Here is a 25,901-nt window from a genome sequence, read left to right as displayed (position 1 = left end):
CAGTGAATCATTAAAGAAATTGAGGGGCAGGGAACACTTCTATCTGTCTGCGTGCGTGCGTGCGTGCGTGCGCGCTTTGGCAATGTAAACATGTTTACCATGCCAATAAAGCCCTTTGAATTGAATTGTGAGAAAGCGAGAGAAGCATAACATTGTCACTAATGTCATTAGTAGATACAGTACCTTCAGAAAGTACTCAAACCCCTTTACTCTTTTCACATTTTGTTGTGTTACAGCATTCATTACATTTTTTGGGGTGGGTCACTGGCCAACACACAATAGGCCTACCCCATAATGTAAAAGTGGAATTGTGTTGTTCAGAATTTGTACAAATTAATTACTAATAAAAATATGAAATGTCTTGAGTCAATAAGCAACCCCTTTGTTATGGCAAGTTCAGGAGTAAAAATGTGCTTAGTAAGTCGCATAATAAGTTGCAGGGACTCACTCCGTGTGCAATAATAGTGCTTAAAATTATTTACAATTATTTGCAAGGTCCTTCAGTTGAGCAGTGAATTTCAAACACAGATTCAATTACAAAGACCAGGGAGGTTTTCCAATGCCTCACGAAGAAGGGCACCTATTGGTAAAAACAAAACAAAAAAAGCAGACATTGAATAACCCTTTGAGCATGGGGAAGTTATTAATTACACTTTGGATGGTGTATCAATACACCAAATCACTACAAAGATACAGGTGTCCTTCCTAACTCAGTTTCCGGAGAGGAAGGAAACCGCTCAGGGATTTCACCATGAGCCCAATGGTGACTTTAAAACAGTTAAAACAGAGTTTAATGGCTGTGATAGGAGGTAACTTAGGATGGATCAACAACATTATGGTTACGCCACATTACTAACCTAATTGACAGATTGAAAAGAAGGGAGCCTGTACAGAATAAATAATATTCCCAAACATGCCTCCTGTTTGCGACAAGGCACTAAAGTAATACTGCAAAACATGTGGCAAAGCAATTAACTTTTTGTTCTGAGTACAAAGTGTTGTGTTTGGGGCAAATCCAACACAACACATTACTGAGTACCACTCTCCATATTTTCAAGCATGGCGGTGGCTGCATCATGTTATGGGTATGCTTGTAATCATTAAGGACTGGGGAATATTTCAGGATTTAAAAAAACAGAGTGAAGCTAAGCACAGGCAAAATCCTAGAGGAAAAGCTTGTTCAGTCCGTTTTCCACCAGACACTGGGAGATGAAGTCACTTTTCAGCAGGACAATAAACACAAGGCTAAATATACACTGGAGTTGCTTACCAAGAAAGCAGTGAATGTTCCTGAGTGGCCGAGATAGTTTTGTCTTAAATCTGCTTGAAAATCTATGGCAAGACTTATAATGGTTGTTTAGCAATGATCAACAACCAATTTGACAGAGTATTGACTCAGGGGTGTGAATACTTATGTAAATGACATATTTCTGTATTTCATGTTTAAAATCTATTTAATCCATTTTTAATTCAGGATGTAACACAGCGAAATATTGAACAATTCAAGGGGTATGGATATTTCTGAAGGCACTGTATGTACATATAACTAGGAATAATATGACTATGAAACAGGATTGATAATTAACAGTAGCAGCAGTTTATGTGATGAGTCAAAAAAGTAGCGCTTGCCGTATGCACTACCCTCTGCACAGACATACACAATTTAATAAAGATCAAGTATTTTGAATTGAACTTACTTCATCATCACCAATCAACTGAAGTCAAGACAAGTAAGAGATTGAATTGGACATTTATTTGTACATATGGAATGAACGATTTTGATCCAAGAATATGGTGATACAGTTTCGCCCACCAGAGAGAAATATAGCTATAGGAATCCTGGAGCCCTTGTATGATTTTATTTAAATACAGTGCATAAACCTACATAAAATATAAAAATGATTCAAAACAATAAATCCCCCAGATATCTTGATATTTCTGAGAGAAAATGTAAACCTTTTCAAATGTTCGAAACAAAGTTCATATTTTGAATTTATCTCACGTAAGATCAATACTTGAGAAACTTTAAACCTTTTCTGGTCTTAGAAACTGTCCATATGCTGTATCTAGTGACCAAGTAAAGAAACAGCAGCATAAAATCCCGCCGGATTTCAAATCTGTGACAAAAAAATTGCAGTAAAACATCATCCCACATAAATAATTCCATATATTTTGCATAAATTACAAAAGTTTATCTTTTGACGCTTCTTACACTTTCAGTTAAGATTTGACTCATTTTATTGCACGAGCAGTGAAGCAACCTTATAAAAACATTTGCTTACACTTTTTCCCAGTTTTTTTTCTTTCTCTTTCTCAGTTCTGTCCCCATCTCTTTTCCACTCTCACCCCACTTTCATCTCTCAGCCCCCTCTCCTGTTCTCTCTCTGATGGGTACTGAACACCAAACACATAACAGGGGTAGGGTTCTGGATGATTTTGGCACATGATGATTAGTCACGGAGTCTCTGGCCGAGTGGGGACAGGATCACTTGAGGCCTTCGTCAATACTCTTGAACATTAAAATGGCGTTGGAGATCTTGAGGGCGGGACCAAGTTTGATGTTCATGATTTTGACGATGTCAGTTTGTGTCAGTAATAGGAAGGCCTCCCCGTCAATCATCTGAGAAGAAATATACAAGAAACTCAATCACAGGAATATAAAAAAGTTTATTATGCAAACAAAACAACAATAAAGGACAACAGAACGTAACTTAAATGACTTAACTTAGCTGTTCTAAATGGGCTCTTGTTTGTTTCATTACTTCATACTTAATTATCAATTAACATTGTACTCACTTCCTCTTTGAAGACACAGGCTTGTTCTTCACAACCAGTCAGTTTCTGGACAAATCCAAAGACCTGTTACACAGAACACAAAGAGTTATCAATGTACTCTGATTCACCCGTTTGTTGAAGCCAAAGATAAATAGGGGTAAGTACAGGGGTTAAAGCAAGACGATCTCAGCTTGAGGGCCGCATCAGGATTTCAAAATTCTACGGAGGGCAGCACAGATTTTTTACAACCGATGTGTTTGTCAAAATCCATTTGCGGGCCAGAAAAGGGGCAGTTATTTACATTTATATTTTAGTCATTTAGCAGACACTGTTATCCAGAGTGACTTACAGTAACTAGTGAGTGCATCCATTTTATTTGAAAAGGTTCATTATAGGTTCATTATCCTGTCTACATATGTTTTGTCTAGTTTTAGATGTTCAGGTGTGGCCTGGAGTGTTTTTATTTATTCTTAACCCAAAATCATAATCTCCCCTCAAACTGGGAATCCGTTGCAGTGACGGAGAACTTTAACCTCTGGGTGAGTTTTACAGCTCTCACCTCCTCCACGGTCCATGCTGCCACCTGTGTAGCATGGATGCCCTGGACGCCTGGCAGCAGTTTGCAGTGTTGCTCCCAGCACAGAGACAGGGTTCGGTCCGGGTGGGCCGACAGGGCAGACATGAACAGAGACGGGCACATACCCTCTGTGGCCATCGCTGCAACACAGGAAAGCACACACATACGTCAGCACACACAAAATCACACATATTAACCCATGTAACACATACACACAGAATCCTGTATATAGGATGCAGTAAACTCATACTGAGGCTATATATAATCAGAGTGTGGCCATAGACATAAATGGATACAGTACACATGTGTACTGTGTGCAGAGCATAAAACTGTGATACTCACTCTGGTAACCTCTGTGCTGGCTTTTTCTATACTTGGGGGGACGACCAATCCTGACAAGTGAGAAAGAGAGAAACTGGTGAGAAGGGAGGCTACAGTCGCAGAGGTTACAGCAAAATACCACTACAGCCTTAGCCACTGTTAACATGAGGCTTACCTGCCATGGTACCGGGACTTTTTGGTCCTTTGGCCAAAGATTAAGATGTTCCGCTTGGCTCCGCTCCCCTCTGTATCTGATAGGTCGGTTTTGAGTCTGCCCTGGTTTCGCTCAGCCAATGGGCAGCCTGACAGACAGTGATGCGCTGTGAACCGCCCAGTCACATGACCCGAGCCATCACATCCAGGCGTTGGACACTTCCTGTTTCAAAAAGTAGGTTTGACTTCATTATAACACCATGATAACATAATCATAAGGTTGGTATGGAACACATCTACTCACATTGACTGCTTCATAGGCATTTCAAAGACCTATTTCTGGCGCCTACTGACCTGTGATGGAAGCTGTACTTTGTGGATCTGGAGTGGTTGATTACTTTGCAAGGCATGGAGGAGAAACTGGACTGGCCTGTGGTTGCAGGTTCCCTGGGGTCTTATTAAAACACACACACAAACGAACACAGAGCTCAACGTCATCAAACCGAACATGTAAGCACTCATATAAAGGTGAAGTAGAGTCAGAGAAGTATGGTATCTGTTACCAAGCTGTTGGGTTTTGTTGGACTCAGGGGGTGGGATTTTTAGCGGGTGACCCGTACTCTCACACCAGCCGACCGGGTGGGTGTCAGGGTGGTCCGAGTCCATCCACTCATCATACATATGACTCCAGCCATCAAAATGGATCTGTATGGTATAATATGGTATAATACGACATAGTTACAGGAGTGTAGTAGTGGCACTGGCACATACAACCACAAGACACACACGCACGCACAGCAGGGATGCGCGGATTGATTCATAACCTGTAGTCCCCGCGTTGTAACCACGGGCGGACGGGTTTAGGGTCATGAAACATTGTGTGGATGAAGGGCTGGGAACAAAACAAAGACTGTATAAAAACAAATCCAGAAATGTATCATTCATATCTATAGGCTAGTGAGGTTTTTCTTTCATTCTTTTTTAAAATCTGGCATTAGTGCATAAGTCTATGCTTTAGGGATTAACGAGCTCCAAATACATCCCCAAATGCTTTTGGGAACTTGGCCATAAAAACCATGAGCAAGGCGTCAATTTAGGAAATTGTTTGACATTTTTTGTTTAAGAAAAACATTAGGATACTGTTCCATATACCTAAATATTCAATAAATAAATTAAGAAATGTTAAAGAGAAACGTCATTGTTCAATAAATGTTCAATAGAAAAAAAGGGAACTGTACTGCGCATTTTCTATATACCGATGAAGTCGGAAGTTTAGCCAAATACATTTAAACCTAGTAAACATTCCCTGTCTTAGGTCAGTTAGGATCACCACTTTATTTGAATAATGTGAAATGTCAGAATAATAGTAGAGAGAAAGATTTATTTCAGCTTTTATTTCTTTCATCACATTCCCAGTGGATCAGAAGTTTACATCCACTCAATTAGTATTGGGTAGCATTGCCGTTAAATTGTTTAACTTGGGTCAAACGTTTCAGGTAGCCTTCTCACAATAAGTTGGGTGAATTTCAGCCCATTCCTCCTGACAGAGCTGGTGTAACCGAGTCAGGTTTGTAGGCCTCCTTGCTCGCACAAGCTTTTTCAGTTCTGCCCACAAATTTTCTATAGGATTGAGGTCAGGGCTTTGTGATGGCCACTCCAATACCTTGACATTGTTGTCCTTAAGCCATTTTGCCACAACTCTGGAAGTATGCTAGGGGTCATTGTCCATTTGGAAGACCCATTTGCGACCAAGCTTTAACTTCCTGACTGATGTCTTGAGATGTTGCTTCAATATATCCACATAATTTCCTACCTCATGATGACATCTATTTTGAGAAGTGCACCAGTCCCTCCTGAAGCCAAGCACCCCCACAACATGATGCTGCCACCTCCCGTGATTCACGGTTAGGATGGTGTTCTTCGGCTTGCAAGCCTCCCCTTTTCCTCCAAACATAACGTTGATCATTATGGCTTAACAGTAAAAAAATTGTTTCACCAGACCAGAGGACATTTCTCCAAAAAGTACGATCTTTATCACCATGTGCAGTTGCAAACCATAGTCTGGCTTTTTTAATCGCGGTTTTGGAGCAGTGGCTTCTTCCTTGCTCAGCGGCCTTTCAGGTTATGTCGATATAGGACTCGTTTTACTGTGGATATAGATACTTTTGTAGTTGTTTCCTCCAGAATCTTCACAGGGTCCTTTGCTGTTGTTCTGGGATTAATTTGCACTTTTTTCGCACCAAAGGACGTTCATCTCTAGGAGACAGAACACATCTCCTTCCTGAGCGGTATGACTACTGCGTGGTCCCATGGTGTTTATACTTGTTTGTACAGATGAACGTGGTACCTTCAGGCGTTTGGAAATTGCTGCCAAGGATGAACCAGACTTGTGGAGGTCTACAATTTATTTTCTGAGGTCTTGGATGATTTCTTTTGATTTTCCCATGATGTCAAGCAAAGAGGAACTGAGTTTGAAGGTAGGCCTTGAAATACATCCACAGGTACACCTCCAATTGACTCAAATGATGTCAATTAGCCTATCAGAAGCTTCTAAAGCCATGACATCATATTCTGGAATTTTCCAAGCTGTTTAAAGGTACAGACAACTTAGTGTATGTAAACTTCCGACCCACTGGAATTATGATACAGTGAATTATAAGTGAAATAATCTGTCTGTAAACAATTGTTGGAAAAAATTACTTCATGCACAAAGTAGATGTCCTAACCGATATTCCAAAACTATAGTTTGTTAACAAGAAATGTGTGGAGTGGTTAAAAAAGTGTATATAAACCTCTGACTTCAACTGTATGGGTTAGGGTCGAGTGCAGGCCTCAGATTTTCACTTTATCACATACACTGAGTATACCAAAAATGAGGAACACCTTCCTAATATTGAGTTCCTCCCCTCAGAACTGCCTCAATTCGTCGGTACATGGACCCAACAAGGTGACGAAAACATTCCACAGGGATGCTGGCCCATGTTTACTCCAATACTTCCCACAGTTGTGTCAAGTTGGCTGGATGTCCTTTGGATGGTAGAGCATTCTTGATACACACGGGAAACTGTTGAGCGTAAAAAATCCAGCAGAATTGCAGTTCTTCACACAAACCGGTGCACCAGGGACCTACTACCATAAACCATTCAAAGGCACTTAAATAGTTTTGTCTTGCCCATTCACCCTCTGAACATACACAATCCATGTCTCAATTGTCTCAAGGCTTAAAAATCCTTATTTAACCCGTCTCCTCCCCTTCATCTACACTGATTGAAGTGGATTTAACAAGTGACATCAATATGGGATCATACAGTGCATTCCGAAAGTATTCAGACCCCTTGACTTTTTCCAGATTCTGATACGTTACAGCCTTATTCTAAAATGTATTTAATTAAAAAGTGTTCTCATCAATCTGCACAAAATACCCCATTACGACAAAGCTAAAACAGGTTTTTAGAAAGTTTTGCAAATGTATATAAAAAAACTGAATTCATAAGAGATATATTTTATCTTTATTTAACTAGGCAAGTCAGTTAATTAAGAACAAATTCTTATTTTCAATGACGGCCTAGGAACAGTGGGTTAACTGCCTTGTTCAGGGACAGAACGACAGATTTTTACCTTGTCAGCTCGGGGATTCAATCTTGCAACCTTTCCTTTACTAGTCCAACACTCTAACCACTAGGCTACCTGCCACCCGGCACAGCCAGAAGAGGACTGTCCAACCCTCAGAGCCTGCTTCCTCTCTAGGTGTCTTCCTAGGTTCCGGCCTTTCTAGGGAGTTTTTTCCTAGGCACCGTGCTTCTACATCTGCTTTGCTTGCTGTTTGGTGTTTTAGGCTAGCTTTCTGTACAGCACTTTGTGACATCGGCTGATGTAAAAAGGGCTTTGAAAATAGATTTGATTGAATCTTATTGATTATTTACATAAGTATTCAGACCCTTTGCTATGAGACTCCAAATTGCGCTCAGGTGCATCCTGTTTCCATTGATCATCCTTGAGATGTTTCTACAACTTGATTGGAGTCTCCCTGTGGTAAATTCAATTGATTTGACTTGATATGGAAAGGCACACACCTTTCTATAGAAGGTCCCACGGTTTACAGTGCATGTCAGAGCGAAAACCAAGCCAAGGAATTGTCGGTAGAACTCAGAGACAGGATTGTGTCAAGGCACATATCTGGGTAAGGGTACCAAAAAATGTCTGCAGCATTGAAGGTCCTCAAGAACACAGTGCCGCCATTATTCTTGAATAGAAGAAGTTTGGAACCACCAAGTAATTTCCTAGAGCTGGCCACCCGGCCAAAGCTGAGCAATCGGGGTAGAAGGGCCTTGGTCAGGGATGTGACCAAGAACCCGATGGTCGCCTTGACAGAGCTACAGAATTCCTCTGTGGCGATGGGAGAACCTTCCAGAAGGACAACCATCTCTGGAGCACTTCACCAATCAGGCATTTATGGTAGAGTGGCCAGACGGAAGCCACTCCTCAGTAAAAGGCACGTGACAGCCCACTTGGAGTTTGCTAAAAGGCACTTAAAGGACTCTGACCATGAGAAACAAGATTCTCTGGTCTGATGAAACCAAGCTTGAACTCTATGACCTGAATGCCAAGCGTCACGTCTGGAAGAAACCTGGCACCATCCCTACGGTGAAGCATAGTAGTGTCAGCATCATGCTGTGGGGATTTTGTTTGGAGCTAGGGACTGGGAGACTAGTCAGGACCGAGGTAAAGATGAACGAAGCAAAGTACAGAACAATTGATGAAAACCTGCTCCAAAGCACTCAGGACCTCAGACTGGGGCTAAGGTTCACTTTCCAACAGGACAACGATCCTAAGCACACAGCCAAGACAACGCAGGAATGGCTTCGGGACAAGTCTCAATGTCCTTGAGTTGCCCAGCCAGAATCCGGACTTGAATCCGATCAAACATCTCTGGAGAGACCTGAAAATAACTGTGCAGTGACCCTCTCCGTCCAACCTGACAGAGCTTGAGAGGATCTACAGAGAAGAATGGGATAAACTTCCCAAATACAGGTGTGCCAAGCTTCTAGCATCATACCTAAGAAGACTCAAGGCTGTAAACGCTGCCAAAGGTGCTTCAACAAAGTACTGAGGAAAGGGTCTGAATACCTATGAAAATGTGATATTTTTTATACATTTGCAAAAAAGTTTTGCATTGTCATTATGGCGTATTGTGTGTAGATCGATGAAGGAAAAACATTTTTCTAAATTAAATTGTATCAGGCTGTAACGTAACAAAGTATGTAAAAAGTCAAGGGGTCTGAATACTTTCCGAATGCACTGTATCCTTCACCTGGATTCACCTGGTCAGTTTATGTCATGGAAATAGCAGCTTAATGTTTTGTACACTCAGTGTATAGTCGGACGGTTGCGGAAGGGTAATTTGCAATTGCGGGTGGGTGATCAAACAGCTGACCCGTGCATCCCCAACACACACACACTACTGGTTGACCTTAATGCGGTGGGTGTCGACCTCCTCCACTGTGGCCACCCGTATCAGGCCGGGGCTCCTTTTGTCCACCACCTCCAGCTTCATCTGAGCCTGGAAGCAATGGGCAGGACGCTGCAGAGGGGAGGGTCACATCATCATCACACAGCGCCACTTAACCTCAAATCAGTCCCTATAGTTAATCTAATTTCAACTCATTAACTCGTAACAGTAATTATGTTCACAACTACACTTTACCCCACCAAAAAGGATTCAAGTCAAATAAAATGTATTCACCCATGTTAGTACTCACCACTTTAAAAGCCTCAGCAGACACGGCGGTAGAGCCAGTCTCGTCGAGGTACCTTGGCCAGGAGAACCTGCCTGGGTCTGGGTAATCTGACAGGACAGATGGGGCACATGGGGATCTAGCTCATAGGTGTGTGTGAAATTCCACTGCATTCCCTATAGTTCACTTATTAGACCTATAGTCATATCTTAGAACTTTGTCAGTCACCTTGAGGTGGCGTGAGGGGGAGGCTCCTCTCTTGGCACCAGCCAATAGGATGGATGTATGGACTGCTGGCATCACACCTGGATGGCGTAATGCAACATCAACCAATTAGATTAGAATTTAAATCATGGCATCATGGCTAGTAAAACAGCACAGTTCATAATTTAGAGAATCCATGAAAAATACATGAAAAATGTCCTCACCAGTAGTCATACGTGTCGTCCCAGTTATCAAAGTGAACCAGGAAGCGGTCGTCCACCACGTCAGTCACGGTCGCCACGCAAATGAGAGAGGGGTTCATGCGGTCGACCGCCTCCAGCTTCATGCCCACCTCAAAACCACACTCCGTATCCGTCTGACCAGGGGACCACCAACACAAACACACCACATTAGTCACTTACAGTTACTTACTTCAGGCAGATGCATACCACTGATTGAGGATAAGAGTCATGCTTATACTTACTCTTCCAGGGCTGGCAAACACCTCTTTAGGGGCAACTTGTGCTTTACTCATTTTCAGGTAGCTGGCCCAGGAGAACTCCTCCTCTTTGCAGCCTGTGGCACAAACAGACACAAACATATAATGTGGAGATTTTCCTGGACCACTACTCTAATGAGGACATTCTCATTAGTTACCTTATGAATGACATACTTTAGGTGCTTGGGCGAATGATCTACGCCACATTCAAAATGTGAACATAAAACTAATTCAGTGTCCAAAGTGCAGCCCAACCCCAAACCAAAGCCCAGTGTACTCTTATCTTTGGGGGTGTAGAGTTTGTGTCCAGTGCTCTCACACCATCCCGCCGGGTGGATGTCGGGGCAGTTGGCATTTACCCAGAAGTCATGACAGTCTGAGTATCCGTCAAAATGGAGACGCAGCCTGTAGCCACAAACCTACAGACAGGAGAAGACAGACAGGAGTCAAACCATGTCTCCCCAAGTCTCTCTCCGTGTCCTTCCCCAGTTATGTGGATTCCTCTCTTCCCTTATATCTCTCTCTGTGATTCATCAAAGTGTTCCAGGGTATGTAGTGTGTATGCAGCAAAGCAGTCAGGACAGGGAGAGAGGTAGAAGCAAACCTCAAAGAGCATGCGACTGTAGGTTGAGCAGCGATGCACACAGTACCTCAGCCACAGTCAGAACAAAGTACATGGAGGGGTGCTGCGGGTCGATGCCCTCTAACTTCATGCCCTGGCGGAAGCTGCTTTTGCACTGAGGGACTCTCTGAGACTGAAAATACAGGGGGCATAGTAAGAAAAGCACAGTTATACACACATGAATGCACGCCCACAAGCCCACTTACACCCACTTTCATTTGCAAAGAATATCAACTGTTGTTCTCTCATTTAGTATGTACCCAAAGACAATAAAACCCACCTCTTGAAAGAGTTTGGCCGGAGCTGCCACTGCTTTGGTCTCCTCCAGATACTGTCCCCATGTCCACAGATCCATATGGACTTCAACAGCACCTGTTGTACAGACAGAAAACACAACTTAAAGCTTATGGGAGTTCTGACACAACAGAAATATGAAAAAAAAAATTATATACAATTTAGCTGATTCTTACCTGCTTTGTTGTGTCTGCTTTCTGTTTTCAAGTAATCCTAGAACCACAAATACAACACGCAGATTTACGACAACAAAGACATAGTGCCTACACTATGAATGGTCGTACAGAACAACATTTTTTATTGATGCATAACATCACGTACATGTGAGATCATTTACTTATTACAACAACAAAATATACTACTAAATTGTGCACGCTTTATGTGGGATGAAGTGACACTCAAGCCTTTCCCACCATTCCATCCAGCTCAGATTCTTCCTCTGACGGACTCAGGTAGTCCTTCCTCTTCCTCTTCTTCATGGGTTTCAGCAGCTCAGGGTCCAGAGATGCTACCCTGCCCCCGGGAATCTTATCTGTGCCTCCCCCCCTCCTAAAGAACATTTCAGAGAATAGTTGAGTCCACTACAAAGCTTTGCCTTAGGCTACCTATGACCTACGTTACATCTTCTGCATGGTGGTTAATATCTTCCTGTAGTTTGTTTTGTGTCTGAGCATCCACAGTATGCTTATGGTTCCTTAAGGTTCCTTGATTTTAATTTAGCATGAATTGCACTTTCTATGGTAAAAGGATGTTTTCATAAAAATTAACTTTCTAAAGCGTGGAAAGGCTTCAGTCTTCAGTACTTACTTGTCAGTCATAGGCTCCCTGCGTAGCTGCTCTGGGTAGGTTCTCTGTGCCATAGGATCACAGCTCTCCTGTTGTCCTGGCCCTCCCTGGGTCTTAGGCTCAATCTTGATGGGCCTCTCTTGTTCCACAGCCACACCACCCACAGAGCTGAGAGGAGACACCATATCTACAATGGAATCAAATCAAATTTTATTTGTCACATGCTCCGAATACAACAGGTATTCGGCGCTTGTAAGTAAGCATAACTTGAAATGCTTACTTACAAGCCCTTAACCAACAATGCTGAATTTGCTTTAAAGTAAAACAATATTTGCTAAAAAAAATATACAAAATAAACTAAACTAAAGAAAGAAAAAAAATATATAAGTAATAACGAGGATATACAGTACATTGGGGAAGAATTCAGACCTGGACTTTTTCCACATTCTGTTACAACCTTTTTTAAAATGGATGAAAAAGTTTCCCCCCCTCAATCTACACACAATACCTCATAATGATAAAGCAAAATCAGGTTTTTAGACATTTTTGCAAATGTATTAAAAATAAACTGAAATATCACAATTATATAAGAATTCAGATCCTTTACTCAGTACTTTGGCAGTGACTACAGCCTCAAGTCTTCTCGGGTATGACACTACAAGCTTGGCACACCTGTATTTGGGAAGTTTCTCCCATTATTCTCTGCAGATCCTCTCAAGCTCTGTCAGGTTGGATGGGGAGTGTCGCTGCACAGCTATTTTCAGGTCTCTCCAGAGACGTTTGATCGTGCTCAAGTCTGGGCTCTGGCTCGGCCACTCAAGCACATTCAGAGACTTGTCCCAAAGCAACTCCTGCATTATCTTGGCTGTGTGCTTAGGGTGGTTGTCCTGTCGTCCCAGTCTGAGGTCCTGAGCATTCTGGAGCGGGTTTTCATCAAGGATCTGTCTGTACTTTGCTCCATTTATCTTTGCCGAGATCCTGACTAGTCTCTTAGTCCCTGCCGCTGAAAAACATCCCCACAGCATGATGCTGCCACCACCATGCTTCACCGTAGGGATGGTGCCAGGTTTCCTCCAGATGTGACACTTGGCATTCAGGCCATAGATTTCAAGCTTGGTTTCATCAGACCAGAGAATTTTGTTTCACATGGTCTGAGAGTCCTTTAGGTGCCTTTTGGCAAACTCCAAGCAGGCTGTCATGTGCCTTTTACTGAGGTGTGGCTTCCGTCGGGCCACTCTACCATAAAGGCCTGATTGGTGGAGTGCTGCAAAGGTGGTTGTCCTTCTGGAAGGTTTTCCCATCTCCACAGAGGAACTTTGGAGCTCTGCCAATGCTCCCCATTGGGTTCTTGGTCACCTCTATGACCAAGGCCCTTCTCCACCGATTGCTCAGTTTAGCCAGGCGGCCAGCTCTAGGAAGAATCTTGGTGGTTCCAAACTTCTTCCATTTTAGAATGATGGAGGCCACAGTGTCTTGGGGACCTTCAATGCTGCAGACATTGTTGGTACCCTTTCTCAGATCTGTGCCTCAACACAATCCTGTCTTAGAGCTCTACGGACAATTCCTACGACCTCATGGCTTGGTTTTTGCTCTGACATCCACTGTCAGCTGTGGTATTTTATATAGAAAGGTGTGCACCTTTCCATATCAAGTCCAATCAATTGAATTTACCACAGGTGGACTCCAATCAAGTTGTAGAAACATCTCAAGGATGATCAATGGAAACAAGATGCACCTGAGCTCAACTTCGAGTCTCATAGCAAAGTGTCTGAATACTTATGTAAATAAGTGATTTCTGTTTTTGTTTTTTTATGCATTTGCAAAAAAACAAAAAACAAATATTTTTTGTTTTGTCATTATGGGGTATTGTGTGTAGATTGAGGAGGGGGAGAGAAAAAAAGATTTTAGAATAAGGCTGTTACATAACAAAATGTGGTAAAAGTCAAGGTGTCTGAATACTTTCCGAATGCACTATATACATGGGGTATCGGTACAGAGTGAATGTGCGGTGGCACAGGTTATTTGAGGTAATATGTATATGTAGTTAGAGGTAAAGCGACTATGCATAGATAATAAACAGCAAATAGCAGCAGCAGAAAAAAGGGGGTCAATACAAATAGTCCAGGGACCCAATTGACTCTTTAGCAGTCTAATGGCTTGGGGGTAGAATCTGTTAAGGAGCCTTTTGGACCTAGACTTGCTGCTCCGGAACCGCTTCCTGTGCGGTAGCAGAGAGAACAGTCTATGACTAGAGTGGCTGGAGTCTGACAATTTGTAGGGCCTTCCTCTGACACTGCTTGGTATAGAGGTCCTGGATGGCAGGAAGCTTGGCCCCAGTGATGTACTGAGCCGTAACCACTACCCTCTGTAGCGCCTTGCGGTCGGTTGCCGAGCAGTTGCCATATCAAGTGGTGATGCAACCAGTCAGAAATCTCTCGATGGTGCAGCTGTATACATTTTTGAGGATCTGAGGACCCATGCCAAATCTCTTTAGTTTCCTGAGGGGGAATAGGTGTTGTCGTGCCATCTTCAAGACTGACTTGATGTGTTTGGACCATGATAGTTTGTTAGTGATGTGGACGACAAGGAACTTGAAGCTCTCGACCCACTCCACTACAGCCCTGTCGATGTGAATGGAGTCGTGGGTGAACAGGGAGTACAGGAGGGGACTAAGCACGCACCCAAGGGGCCCCGTGTCGAGGGTCAGGGTGGCAGATGCATTGTTGCCTACCCTTATCACCTAGGGGAGGCCCGTCAGGAAGTCCAGGATCCAGTTGCAGAGGGAGGTGTTTAGTCCCAGGGTCCTTAGATTAGTAATAGTTTTGAGGGCACTATGGTGTTGAACACTGAGCTGTAGTCAATGAATAGCATCCTCACGTAGGTGTTCCTTTTGTCCAGGTGGGAAAGGGCAGTGTGGAGTACATTGGAGATTGCGTCATCCGTGGATCTGTTGAGGCAGTATGTGAATTGGGGTGGATATAGGGTTTCTGGGATGATTGTGTTAATGGGGGCCATGACCAGCCTTTCAAAGTACTTAATGGCTACAGACGTGAGTGCTATGGGTTGGTAGTCATTTAGGCAGTGTCATGACATTGCCCTTTTTGGGTACAGCAAGCCCCATCCCACTCTCCCTGTCTCCTACACCCAGGCTGCTGTGGTCAGAGAGAGGTCGTAAATTCCTGGAGGAGATTATCTCCTCATGGCCACAGTATAGAGAGAGAGTCAAGTTTTCATAGAAGAGAACAAAGGAATTTCTTCCACCTCACAGAACTTGAGGTCCGAACAACATTTATGTTTCGGAGAAGGTATACTGCTAGCTACGAATTGGTCCTTTTGGTACAATTTTGGAAACTCATGGGAGACAATATGGCCACATTACCATAACGCTGTTTTTATAATAGCCTCAGACATGAGGTTTACATCTAATTGTTGTGTAAGATGAATGAGTGAGAATGATACTGTTTGTAAAATTGTGTAATGTGATTTTGGACTGTTTAATGAAGGAAACTCCAATTCCCTTTTGAGTTTAACTAAATCAGAGGACCGCTCATGAGCACAGTTAGGACCTGGCGTCATGAGAAAGCCTTTTTCTTCTCTCCCAAATAAAAAACCCACCTTGAGAATTTCTCAACAGACCATGTTGCTCTCAATTACGAGAGGACAAAGGTTGCAGACCAGCTTACCTCGATAACGAGAGGGCCAGGGTTTGAGACAAGACTGCTGAATCTTTTAACCATCCCACGTGGTTAAACTCTAAGACTATCGATACCGACAGAATAAGAACATGTCTTTGATATGAATTACTAGTCTGCAGCTAGGAATTCGGTATCATTGAAGGCGAAGACAACCACCGAAACAGCTATTCTATAATGACATGAATGAATGTCACTCTGAACTATCCATTCTAACCACGACAGAGAGGGCGGACAAACTCTCCAACAGAAACAAACTTTTCAACAGAGATCCCGACGACGCACTGAGTGTAAATATATATATTGATTGCAATTGTTCCCGAATGAGTGAGCGTTCATGTGCAAAGGATTAGCATTTAAATTGTTATAATTATTAACTGTGTGTTGTCTTATCTCAGTCGACCCCCACTTCCCTTTTGTACACCAAGCCGCGATGCCGGTTTATCCCACTAGGGAAACTCCGTTATCATTTCCTTGCAACTAGGTACTGTTTGTTTATGCATTTCTGTGAATTACGTAGTTAGTAAATAAATGATTTAAGACGATTGATGTAATGGATGACTCATAGTGAAGACTGGGTTCGTGCAGATTTCCAACCATTTACGAAGTTTGGAATGAGACTAACGTGAGGTAAACTAAATATTTAATTAATTAAGAAGACTAATTGATCAGATATTAAAATATCTGAAAAGTTCTATTAGGAAAATTATAACTTTGTAATCTTAATATTTTCCTTGGTGCCCCGACTTCCTAGTTAATTACATTTGCCTGATTAGTTAATCACGAAATGCTAATTACAGAGAATCTTTGATAAAAAAAACAAAAGTCTTACGTTAATGATAGTAAAGACACAACAGCAGGTTACCATGGCGTTCTTGGGCACATGGACTATGGTCTGCTTGAAACATGATAGGTTGAAAATGTCAGTGAAGACACTTGACAGTTGGTCAGCGCATGCTCTGAGTAGCTGTCCGGTAATCCATCTGGCCCTGCCGCCTTGTGAATGTCAACCTGTTCACATCGGCTACGGAGAGAGTGATCACATAGTCGGAGGCATTATATCAGGTTGGGATTAGGAAAGGATTGCATACAGTATATCAAATTGTTTTTGAGGATATTTCTGGAATTAAATATGAGTTGTGAACTTCCTAGTTCACTAGCTAGATCATTTCCATTCGGATTTAGTTAAGGGACTATTCAGCTGCAGAAAACACACAGAAATTCCTAATTTCCAGTATCCTACCTGTTTTGTTAGTTGGCCTGTTTTTGGAGTCAGGTATTTTCCCAGACACCATTACTGCTGGTTCAGCACTGCTGATTTTTTCTTGGCTGATCATCTCCAGTGTTCCACAGTCACTCACACAGAACTGAAAAATACACATACTGTATTTCAACCATGTGCATACACAACCTGGACTCAGGGGTAAATCCAGGACACTCCAAATTCTTATGACATGTTACGTACGTTTTGTATGCATTCATTTGTGGATGTCCATTTCATATTTATTTTTTATTTTACCTTTATTTAACTAGGCAAGTCAGGTAAGAACAAATTATTGTTTACAATGACGGCCTAGGAACAGTGTGTTAACTGCCTTGTTCAGGGGCAGAACGACAGATTTTTACCTTGTCAACTTGGGGATTTGATCTAGCAACCTTTCGGTTACTAGCTCAACGCTCTAACCACAAGGCTACCTGCCGTATGATATATTACGAATTACAATTTGTATAAAATGTTATGAATTTGAATTTGTAGAATATGTTACAAATTGCAATTCATACAATATGTTACACATTTGCAAAACGTATGATGTTATGAATTCCAATTTGTTGTGGCTAACGTTAGCTAGGTGGCTAACATTAGTTTGGCTAGGGATTAAGGACAAAAGGTTAGCTAACATGCTAAGAAGTTGCAAAGTAGCAAGTAGTTACTAATTAGCTAAAGTTGTCCGTGATGAGTTTTGAACAAGCAACCCTTGGGTTGCTTAACATTCGCTTTATGCGCCAAACCAACCAACCAACCCACCCTACTTACGTTTTTTCCCTCAGTAACCTTCTGTCTTGTCTTATGTAACCATACCGAACATATCATTCTAATTTGAGTGTTCCGGATTTACTTAAACTATGTTATATCTATTCTATGAGACCAGGCTGGCTGGCCTCTTTACTCCAACAATGCTTAATACTAGAGAACCCTATGCTTATAATAACATACAACGGCCATCAGATGTCATTCACCTTAAGGTTGTTGCTGGGTAAGATGGCCATCCCTTCTTTCCACTCCAGTACATGGACGATGCTACAGGCTCCCCCAACCTGGGGGGCTAGAGTGGGGGTTTCCACCTCTCCAGCAGTGGCTCCATTATCTGCCTCAGCAGCACCCGGAGAGACCTCCACCTTCTGTGTACTGGGAACAGGGGCTGGGGAGAGAGGGGCCAGTCTTCTAAGTTCTGAGCGAATGTGATATGTAGCTGTGTGAAACTAGTAGGAGGGTAGTATGTACCCCCCTCTGTTTTGTCAAAACTTAGGACATTGTGCAGCATATCTCTGAGCTGGAGAAAGTTCAGGGTGCAATACATTATGGAACACTATTGAGTGTAATAGATCCTGGAGTCATGGTGGCCTTATCTCACCTGGCAGGATGAGTGCTGTGGTCTGTGGGTGTGTCTTCTTTGACAGGCTGTCATTGGAGGAGAGGGCATCACTGGAAGGATTGGGATCTGCTTCTTTGGCTGAAACATCCAGCTCCACTTTGGCACTCATGGCAGACTTCACTTATTGCCTCTGAAAAAAAGATCATGTCAGTTTAACCATCACAATTTCACATATTTATTAGGATTAGAATGACAGCATAAGTGACATTGGAATATGGGTCCTGAATGCCAGAAAGGTTACAGGATTCAGATGTATTCCCCATATTATGCATCCCCTGCATCCAGTCTTGTTCTCTATTACCACTAAACAGCTAAATACATAGGACTATTCTTCTCCTTTTATCAATAATAATGCTGTTTTTCTCTGCATTGTTGTGAGGGAACCTTAAAAATTTAATTTTAGACTCACTTGACAGCATCGGTGATAAAGTACATTCAAGGAATGATTTATTTTAAAATAAACAATTTCATTGAGCTATTATGACCTTTCTGTAATGTCAACTGCTTTATTTGACAACGCTCCTCTTCGAATAACAAGGGAAAGTAGCGCCACAAAGCAAAATAATTATATTATTAATTAATTTAACAAAAACACAGCAATTCAGCAGTAAAATGGCGGAGGATCAGAAACCCTTGAAGCTATTTGAGAAGAAGAAAAAAACAATTTGTGAAAATGTTTTTTTTTTAATAAAAAAATCCTGGCAAGATTTCGAATGAATGATATCGTTTCATGACATTCAGGCGAGAAAAATAAAATAAAATCCCTAGTATGCTGCGGACCGTTAGTTCTCTGGAAACCTGATGTAATAGGCTATCGAATGACAGAATATATTGAATTCTTAAATGATTTGCGATACCAAATATCTTTATGACTAATTATGTTCATGCATGCTGGATGTCAACCGCAAGAAAATTACAAATTCTCTTACCATCTGCAAGCGTTATAGTTTCAGGATTCTGTAGCGCTTATTGCAGGCACGTCAAAGCAATATACATGCATATTAGCTGATCAATTTGGGACTAAATTTAGCTTACCAGCGGTTTCTTCTTGCGGGTCAGAATCTTAAAAATCACGCATGCGCAACTCATCCTACAGCGGACTTGCATCGCTCCAAATCCATGAGTTAAATAACCTCCCAAATGATTTATAATTTCAACCATAACCTCTCCCCGCCGCGCGTCAAGGAAACAATTATATTACACTCAACAATTTCACTGTCAATCATAATATTCAATGACTCTGTTTTTGGCCCAAACGTCAAAACGCAACAAAGCGTGTGTTATCATGGGAGAATAACATCACAAACCAGCCATTTTCATATGAACTTTTTATTAAATGTACAATAAAAAAAATGGGCATGTCACATGTAATCAGAACGGCTTCATATGTGGAGAGGGTGTAATCTGTACCACCATCCCTGGTAAACCTGTTCATACAAGGCCAAAAATCTGCTCATCTACAAATTGTATGCACACATACAGTACATCTTGAGGGGGGCTCAATAGGTTTAATGACTCCTATCATGAAAATGAAAAAATGAACTCAAAACACCACCCTGAGGTAAGCAAAAGCAGACAGAGGAATACGAACAAGAACTAAAAAGGATATTCAAGAAAAGGCCTGGCTTGTTTTAAATACAAAGCCCTTCAGACAAGCTCCTCTATGTACAATTAATACAAAACTGATCAATAGCTGTAATCTACGATGCGCACTCCCCCACAATAAACATGACTAAATCATTCTCATGCCATGTATAATACGTCAAAATAGTAGTTCAGATTGTTAAGTGTCAAGGATAGCACTGATTAAGACTGAGCATGCCTTGATGCACCTGGTGCTGCGATTGATCTGTCAAATCAAATAGGAGCTGGTCCTATATCACCAGTTGCTCAAATGGGGAACACGTGGATGAAGCCTTTAATCTCGGGAAGCTGATCTAGACCTGGATTTGGAGCGGGAGACTGAGCGCTTGTCCGGAGACTTGGAGCGACGGTCAGCTGCTGGGGAAGGGGAGCGAGAGGAACGCTCCTCCTTCCCATTTTTCACGGGAGATGCTGATCGGCTACGGGACTTCTTGTTGGCCGACTTCTCCTTGGAGCGGCTGCGGGAATCCCGCTCGGATTTCACCTTGGAGCAGCTCTTGGAACGGGACTTGCTTTTGTTGGAACGGGATCTGGATTTGCGGGTGCGAGAGCGGGAACGAGACTTCCTTCCAGACTTGGAGTGGCGTCTCTTGCTTCGAGAATGGGATCTGCAGGGTGTTGACAGAATTGTTAACAATCTTTGGTCAATATGGGTACAACAATCTAAACCATACTTCTCTAGACATTAGGGCCAGCTTACCGGGAGTGGGATCTGGAGTTACTCCTGGAGCGACTGCTCCTGCGGCTTCTGCTACGAGAGCGACGTCTGCTGCGAGACCTGAAGGGGGGAACAAGAATACAAATGTCACATTAAATGGCTGCATAAGTGTGACCACACATGGGATTCAACTACTCATAAAGAGCAGGGTAGTATGTAGAACCTCACCGAGAGCGACTGCCAGAGTAGGAGCGTCGGCGGCGAGACTTTTCCTCCACCAGGCGGATCTTCCTCCCGTTGATGTCCGTGCCGTCCAGCTTGTCTAGGGCCCTCCTCATGTCCGAGCGTGAGCCAAACTCGATGACACCCTCGTTGGTACGCTCCTTGTGGGCGTCGGCATACGTGACCTCTCCAGCCTGACGCATGAAATCCTGTAGGAGACCAGGCAAAGTCACTGCCGAACATTACCCCAATTTTTCAGAAACAAAACGGCCTACCATGGATAGCAACTGACAGTTCAACTTCAGTACCTGTCCCTCACTTATAATTATAAACCAGGTAGTTTGGGTCATGGACACCGATTGGCTGAAACAGCATTCCAGCTCTGTGTATATCAGACAATATAACACGGTATGGTGCAAAACTACTTGTTTACTGTTATATTTATGTTGGTAATCGGTTTATAATAGCAATGGGGCACCTTGTGGGTTTGTGGTACATAATATACCACTGCTATGGGCTGTATCCAGGCAATATGCTTTGCATCGTGCCTAAGACCAGCTCTTAGGTATGGTATATTTGCAATATACCACACTGCCTCAGGCCTTATTGCTTACATATAAGTGTCCCCTCAACTCACCTTCAGATCCTGCCAGCTGCAGCGGCTGGACAGATTCTCAACGATCAGTCGGTACTCAGTACGGACGGGTGGCCCGTACTTATCCCTGCCAGTGCGGCTTCTGCTGCTGCTGTAACCACTACTACCTTTAAATGACAGGACAGACAAATTGTCAGAAAAACAGAGTGGCATATAGGCATTTCACTTAATGGATCAGACCATGAACAGAGAATGCAACTACCAGAATAAAAGGTGTGGTAATGTTTAATATAGGTCCTGTGAGATGTCCATCTGGACCCAGTCTCAAGACAAACCTAATTAAGTGACTGAGGTATTAAAGCTGTGGCATTTGTTGGCTTAGTGGCTGTACATTTTTATTCTCCTCACTGTACAGCCTCTGTAGTTCATTGCTGTGCAAAGAACACCACTGCATCTGTTATCAGCAACATACAGCCAGTCTGACAAATCATTAAAAACCGCAAATCTTTAGCAGTATAAACAAATGGACAGTGATGTTCTTCTTACAAACTCTTGAATCCTGAAAGACAAACAAGAGGCTTCCACAAAATCAATGTCAAAAACTTGTAGCACATTTTGCAAGAGTGCCAACTGACATATCTCTACAAAGGTTTTACCCCACGACATAGCCTAACCGGTTTTCAAACTGGGGACAATGTAGTTGCTTTGCCTGCTTTACAGGGAAAGGTAACATGTTGACTTAAAGCCGTCCCACTTATTCTTTCAACATAGAAACCAATGGGAATCCTCACCATCACCCCTGGTCTATTGGAAAAAGGATGATGTCATCAAGGCTTCCGGTTAGGTCAGCCAAGGGTCAAGAGGCATAGGTCACACACACATTGTAAAGGTGAAAGCCAAGGCCAAACGGGACAGGCAGTCATCTTAGCCTCAATGGACTCAGCCTCAGCCCTCAGCTGGACTCTTTCAAATTGAAACATCAAGGACTTTGTTAATGTTGAAATCAAAACGCAAAGACAATTCACATGTAATGGTATTTCACGGTAAAGTTGTGACTTCTTAACTAAATACAGTTGTTTATTGGTGTTCACAATTCCACCAGGAAGAAAACACTAGAAACATGGTTTCACTACACCGAAATAATCAGTAGCAGTAATCTGAGGTCTGCTCTGAGTTGGGTCAAACTTGTACCATACTCAAGGGTGACACTATGGAAACGGTGACATCATTGAGTATTGGCGAGTTATGTCAAACTCCACTTCAGGATCACAGGCCTGTGTGTGTACGGACCACATTCACATCTCCTTGACCCATTGGGAAAAGGGTGATAGGAACATTGAAATATATTGCACTTACTGCGACCACCACCCCCGCCACCACCATATCCATCTCGGTCACGGCGCGGTCCTCTGGCATGTTCCACGGTCACACGCTCCCCGCACAACTCCTTGCCATTCAGTTCATACACTGCGTCGTCCGCATCGCGATTATCCTCAAATTCTACAAAGCCATATCTAAAAGATAAAAGTTAAATCAGCTAGCAATAAAAACAAATGCCAAACCAATGAATTAAGACACTTAAACTACAAGCTGCTAATTAGCCAACTAGCCAGTCACATTTTCTGTGAAGGATAACTATAGTTGTACGCCCCTGAACAGTCTTGATGCAACATAAAACAGGTGAAATGGTTCAAAAAGCACATTTGTTTGAGGGTCTGCGTTTTCAAAACACAGATCTCTCAACTAACACATCTGCTTCAGTTTAGGGTGTCCTATAAAAAATGTTTTTTTGACAAAGGGGTCAAATAAGTTAATTGTATAGATTTTCCTTGAAAAAAAAATGGTCCAAACCTCAAGTTGTTCAAAGGCCATGTTCAAAATAATAATAATTGCATTGCAACAGCTAGGCTGGACTCTGCAAGAATTAAGGCTACTGGCTACCTGACAGGCTCACTTTACTGTTGAACTCACATCTTTCTTTTTTGAGTCCGCAGGACATAAAATAGTAGGGCTGTATTTTACTATATACACACACCAGTATTGAGGCACGGACTGGTTTTGTTTTTTACGTTATCTTCTATAAGAGTATTAGAAAGTTAAAAATAATAATTGTGATATGCCATGTATAACATCCATTTTATAGTTTACACCGCTACTCAAGGCATCCCTCTCCTCGCCGCTTTCCACACACACCTAGCCCCCCTAGGAGAGCACTTTTTGTTGCTTGACCACAAGAAACTTGTTCAGTCTGCATGGTCAATGTAGCACATGCAACAATGTTGATGACAACAATGTTGTTTCCACTTTGCTTCTTAATATAAAATTCAAAAGGGTTCTATAAATACACAATTAGTTAGTTTCTTACATCTACAAAAAGCTAAATTTGTCTATTCTAAGCAAGTTTTAGCAGGCCTCAATCTGAATGTTGTTTGCGCAACAGTGTCTTCTAAATCAAAGAGGAATGGGCAAATGATGAATATGTTGGCTACACGAAGAAACATTTAATGTAGCCAACGATTGTAGGGTCCCCTGGGAAACACTGTCCAACATTTTTATTTATTTATTTGACCTTTATTTAACCAGGCAAGTCAGTTAAGAACATATTCTTATTTTCAATGACGGCCTGGGAACAGTGGGTTAACTGCCTGTTCAGGGGCAGAACGACAGATTTGTACCTTGTCAGCTCGGGGGTTTGAACTCGCAACCTTCCGGTTACTAGTCCAACGCTCTAACCACTAGGCTACGCTGCCGCCTCATTGTCATGTCCAACACTGTAATCAAAGTGCCCACTATTATAACAATATAATGAACATCCTAATTCCATGATTCCAACAGTTCACCCAAGTGTTTTGATCTAAATCACAACATTTGGTTAAAAACAAAGGCCTAGATTATTTAACCCATATTGTGCAGCCCCGTGTGGCAGTGTGGAAATTATCTATAATTTGAGGGCAAGAAATGTAGAAATGTATGAAAATTATTTTGGGTTGAATGGAACAGAATGGAGAAAAAACCCAATGAATTAACTTAGAATGTATGTGTTGCCACCCTAGGGTCACACACTACTCAAGTCAAATGTTGAACTTTTATTATTTCAAAACTTAACATACGGTCGGTCATAAATTGGGAAAAAATATTGTGATATGCTATTTGGACCATGCAGCCCTGCCCCAACATAAGAGGTAAGATGGATATTGATTTTGAGCAGTCATGTAGTATATCACATTTTAGTACACACTTTCCATACCCACTCAATTCTTGTTATTTTTTCAAATAATTCACAAGTGTAACTCTGAAATGTCAACGGAGCACTGAACATATACCAGGCTTTTTATTCTCAAAGCCTTTTACATTTAATTCAGCTCATGCAAATTTGTGTTACACCCTGTGGGAGGACACCCTATAAAAGTATACATTTAGAACGTGCTATTGTCAGTCTCCCCCACAAAAAAACACATGTAATATTGAAATACTGTAGGAATGACATTTATTAATACGGAGGACTGTTTCTTCTGTGGAGTGCCAATATGGCCGACCGGTGACTTCAGAGCTTCATATGCCAATACTTAGCATCCAAAATCCAGGGTTTATATACGTCATTGGTAGCCACATGGCCGCACAAAAAATAATAGGTTCCCACTAGATAGCACAGCAACAAAGTCGAAATTGGCTATATTGTAAAAATGCATGAAAACAATTATATTTTTGGTCCTCGTTTAAGGTTAAGAGTGATTGGTTAAGGCTAGGTTTAAAAATCACATTTTAATAAAGAGAAATTCTGGGGTTCATGACTTTGGCTGTAATAACGAGTAACGACCAAGAAAACTGCCTGCAGCCAAACAAGCAGCCATTTTGAACACGCTGTGTAGTAGCTAGCATCCAAATACGTTAGCTCGGGGCCTTCTTTACTAAACATGTTAAATGCTTTAGTAAATCAAATGTGTGCATCTAATAACCACTAACTTGAGCTAATTTCTATTACACGCACAGATAACACAAATGAAAGGCAAATGTGAATGTATTTCGCGTATGTTTTGGGGAAGCTAGACGAAAGCAAGTAGGTAACGTAAGCTAGCTAACGCCAACTGGATATGAAGTTACCATTAGCTTGCCAGCTATTTTTGTTCCAACTGATTCTCTTATATGATCAACTTACCCATTTTTCAGATCAATTTCCATAAGCTTTCCGTAGCCATTGAAAAATCTTTGAAGGTCTTTTTCTCGAGCATTATAATTAAGTTTTCCAACATAGATGCGAGGCATGATTATTGATCCTCGCACAAAATATCGTAATCAAAAGAGCAGTAGCCGAGGAGTTCGAATGTTTTATGTAGACTGTGACGTAAAAGTCCATCGCGAGAATACACGAATTCCCGCTTCGGTGTCTGGTCATCTGAACCAGTGTTTCCCAACCCCTGGTCCTTGAGTACCTCCAACAGTAGAGTTTCGTTGTAGCCCTTGACAAAAAGT

The 25,901-nt window shown here is 42.1% G+C and overlaps 2 protein-coding genes across 3 annotated transcripts; both read right to left on the bottom strand.

Moving 5' to 3' along the window:
• Nucleotides 1–1,731: 1,731 nt before the first annotated feature.
• On the bottom strand, nucleotides 1,732–19,494 carry LOC118359695 (lethal(3)malignant brain tumor-like protein 1). Of its 2 annotated transcripts, none has more exons than XM_052482052.1 (22): nucleotides 19,348–19,494; nucleotides 18,292–18,442; nucleotides 17,897–18,078; nucleotides 16,902–17,025; nucleotides 11,988–12,153; nucleotides 11,594–11,729; nucleotides 11,357–11,393; nucleotides 11,167–11,258; nucleotides 10,915–11,019; nucleotides 10,550–10,683; nucleotides 10,250–10,343; nucleotides 9,990–10,141; nucleotides 9,790–9,866; nucleotides 9,586–9,671; nucleotides 9,297–9,407; nucleotides 4,390–4,531; nucleotides 4,181–4,280; nucleotides 3,849–4,049; nucleotides 3,695–3,744; nucleotides 3,335–3,492; nucleotides 2,797–2,859; nucleotides 1,732–2,620 (listed from the first exon to the last, which is right to left on the bottom strand). In XM_052482052.1, the coding sequence occupies exons 2-22, from the start codon at nucleotides 18,419–18,421 to the stop codon at nucleotides 2,486–2,488; spliced, it is 2,475 nt and encodes an 824-aa protein (XP_052338012.1). In that variant the 5' UTR covers nucleotides 18,422–18,442; nucleotides 19,348–19,494; the 3' UTR covers nucleotides 1,732–2,485. The 2 variants fall into 2 exon arrangements, with proteins under 2 accessions (XP_052338012.1, XP_052338013.1); XM_052482053.1 differs by lacking the exon at nucleotides 19,348–19,494 and adding an exon at nucleotides 19,242–19,343.
• A 128-nt stretch (nucleotides 19,495–19,622) lies between these two features.
• Nucleotides 19,623–25,773, bottom strand: LOC118359694 (serine/arginine-rich splicing factor 6-like). Its single transcript, XM_035738313.2, has 6 exons — nucleotides 25,588–25,773; nucleotides 22,788–22,945; nucleotides 21,474–21,598; nucleotides 20,843–21,045; nucleotides 20,657–20,734; nucleotides 19,623–20,564 (listed from the first exon to the last, which is right to left on the bottom strand). Exons 1-6 carry the CDS (start codon nucleotides 25,692–25,694, stop codon nucleotides 20,231–20,233), a joined length of 1,005 nt encoding a protein of 334 aa, XP_035594206.1. The 5' UTR covers nucleotides 25,695–25,773; the 3' UTR covers nucleotides 19,623–20,230.
• Between the last annotated feature and the right edge of the window lie 128 nt (nucleotides 25,774–25,901).

The sequence above is a fragment of the Oncorhynchus keta genome, chromosome 27, assembly GCF_023373465.1.
Source record: "Oncorhynchus keta strain PuntledgeMale-10-30-2019 chromosome 27, Oket_V2, whole genome shotgun sequence".
Lineage (NCBI taxonomy): Eukaryota > Metazoa > Chordata > Actinopteri > Salmoniformes > Salmonidae > Oncorhynchus > Oncorhynchus keta.
Note: the sequence above shows the minus strand (reverse complement) of the source record. Positions and strands in the feature narration are given on the sequence as shown.

Bases quoted from the DNA above. Each gene is read 5' to 3' on its own strand.
- LOC118359694 (XM_035738313.2), bottom strand. From the start codon at position 25,694: ATGCCTCGCATCTATGTTGGAAAACTTAATTATAATGCTCGAGAAAAA. The intron at 21,046-21,473 runs GTGAGTTGAGGG...GGTCTCCTACAG, and splicing joins GCAGCTGGCAGGATCTGAAG to GATTTCATGCGTCAGGCTGG. The intron at 20,565-20,656 runs GTAAGCTGGCCC...AACACCCTGCAG, and splicing joins AACTCCAGATCCCACTCCCG to ATCCCATTCTCGAAGCAAGA.
- LOC118359695 (XM_052482052.1), bottom strand. From the start codon at position 18,421: ATGAGTGCCAAAGTGGAGCTGGATGTTTCAGCCAAAGAAGCAGATCCC. The intron at 11,394-11,593 runs GTGGGAAAGGCT...TTGTGGTTCTAG, and splicing joins AATCTGAGCTGGATGGAATG to GATTACTTGAAAACAGAAAG. The intron at 9,408-9,585 runs GTGAGTACTAAC...TCCCCTCTGCAG, and splicing joins CTGCTGAGGCTTTTAAAGTG to CGTCCTGCCCATTGCTTCCA.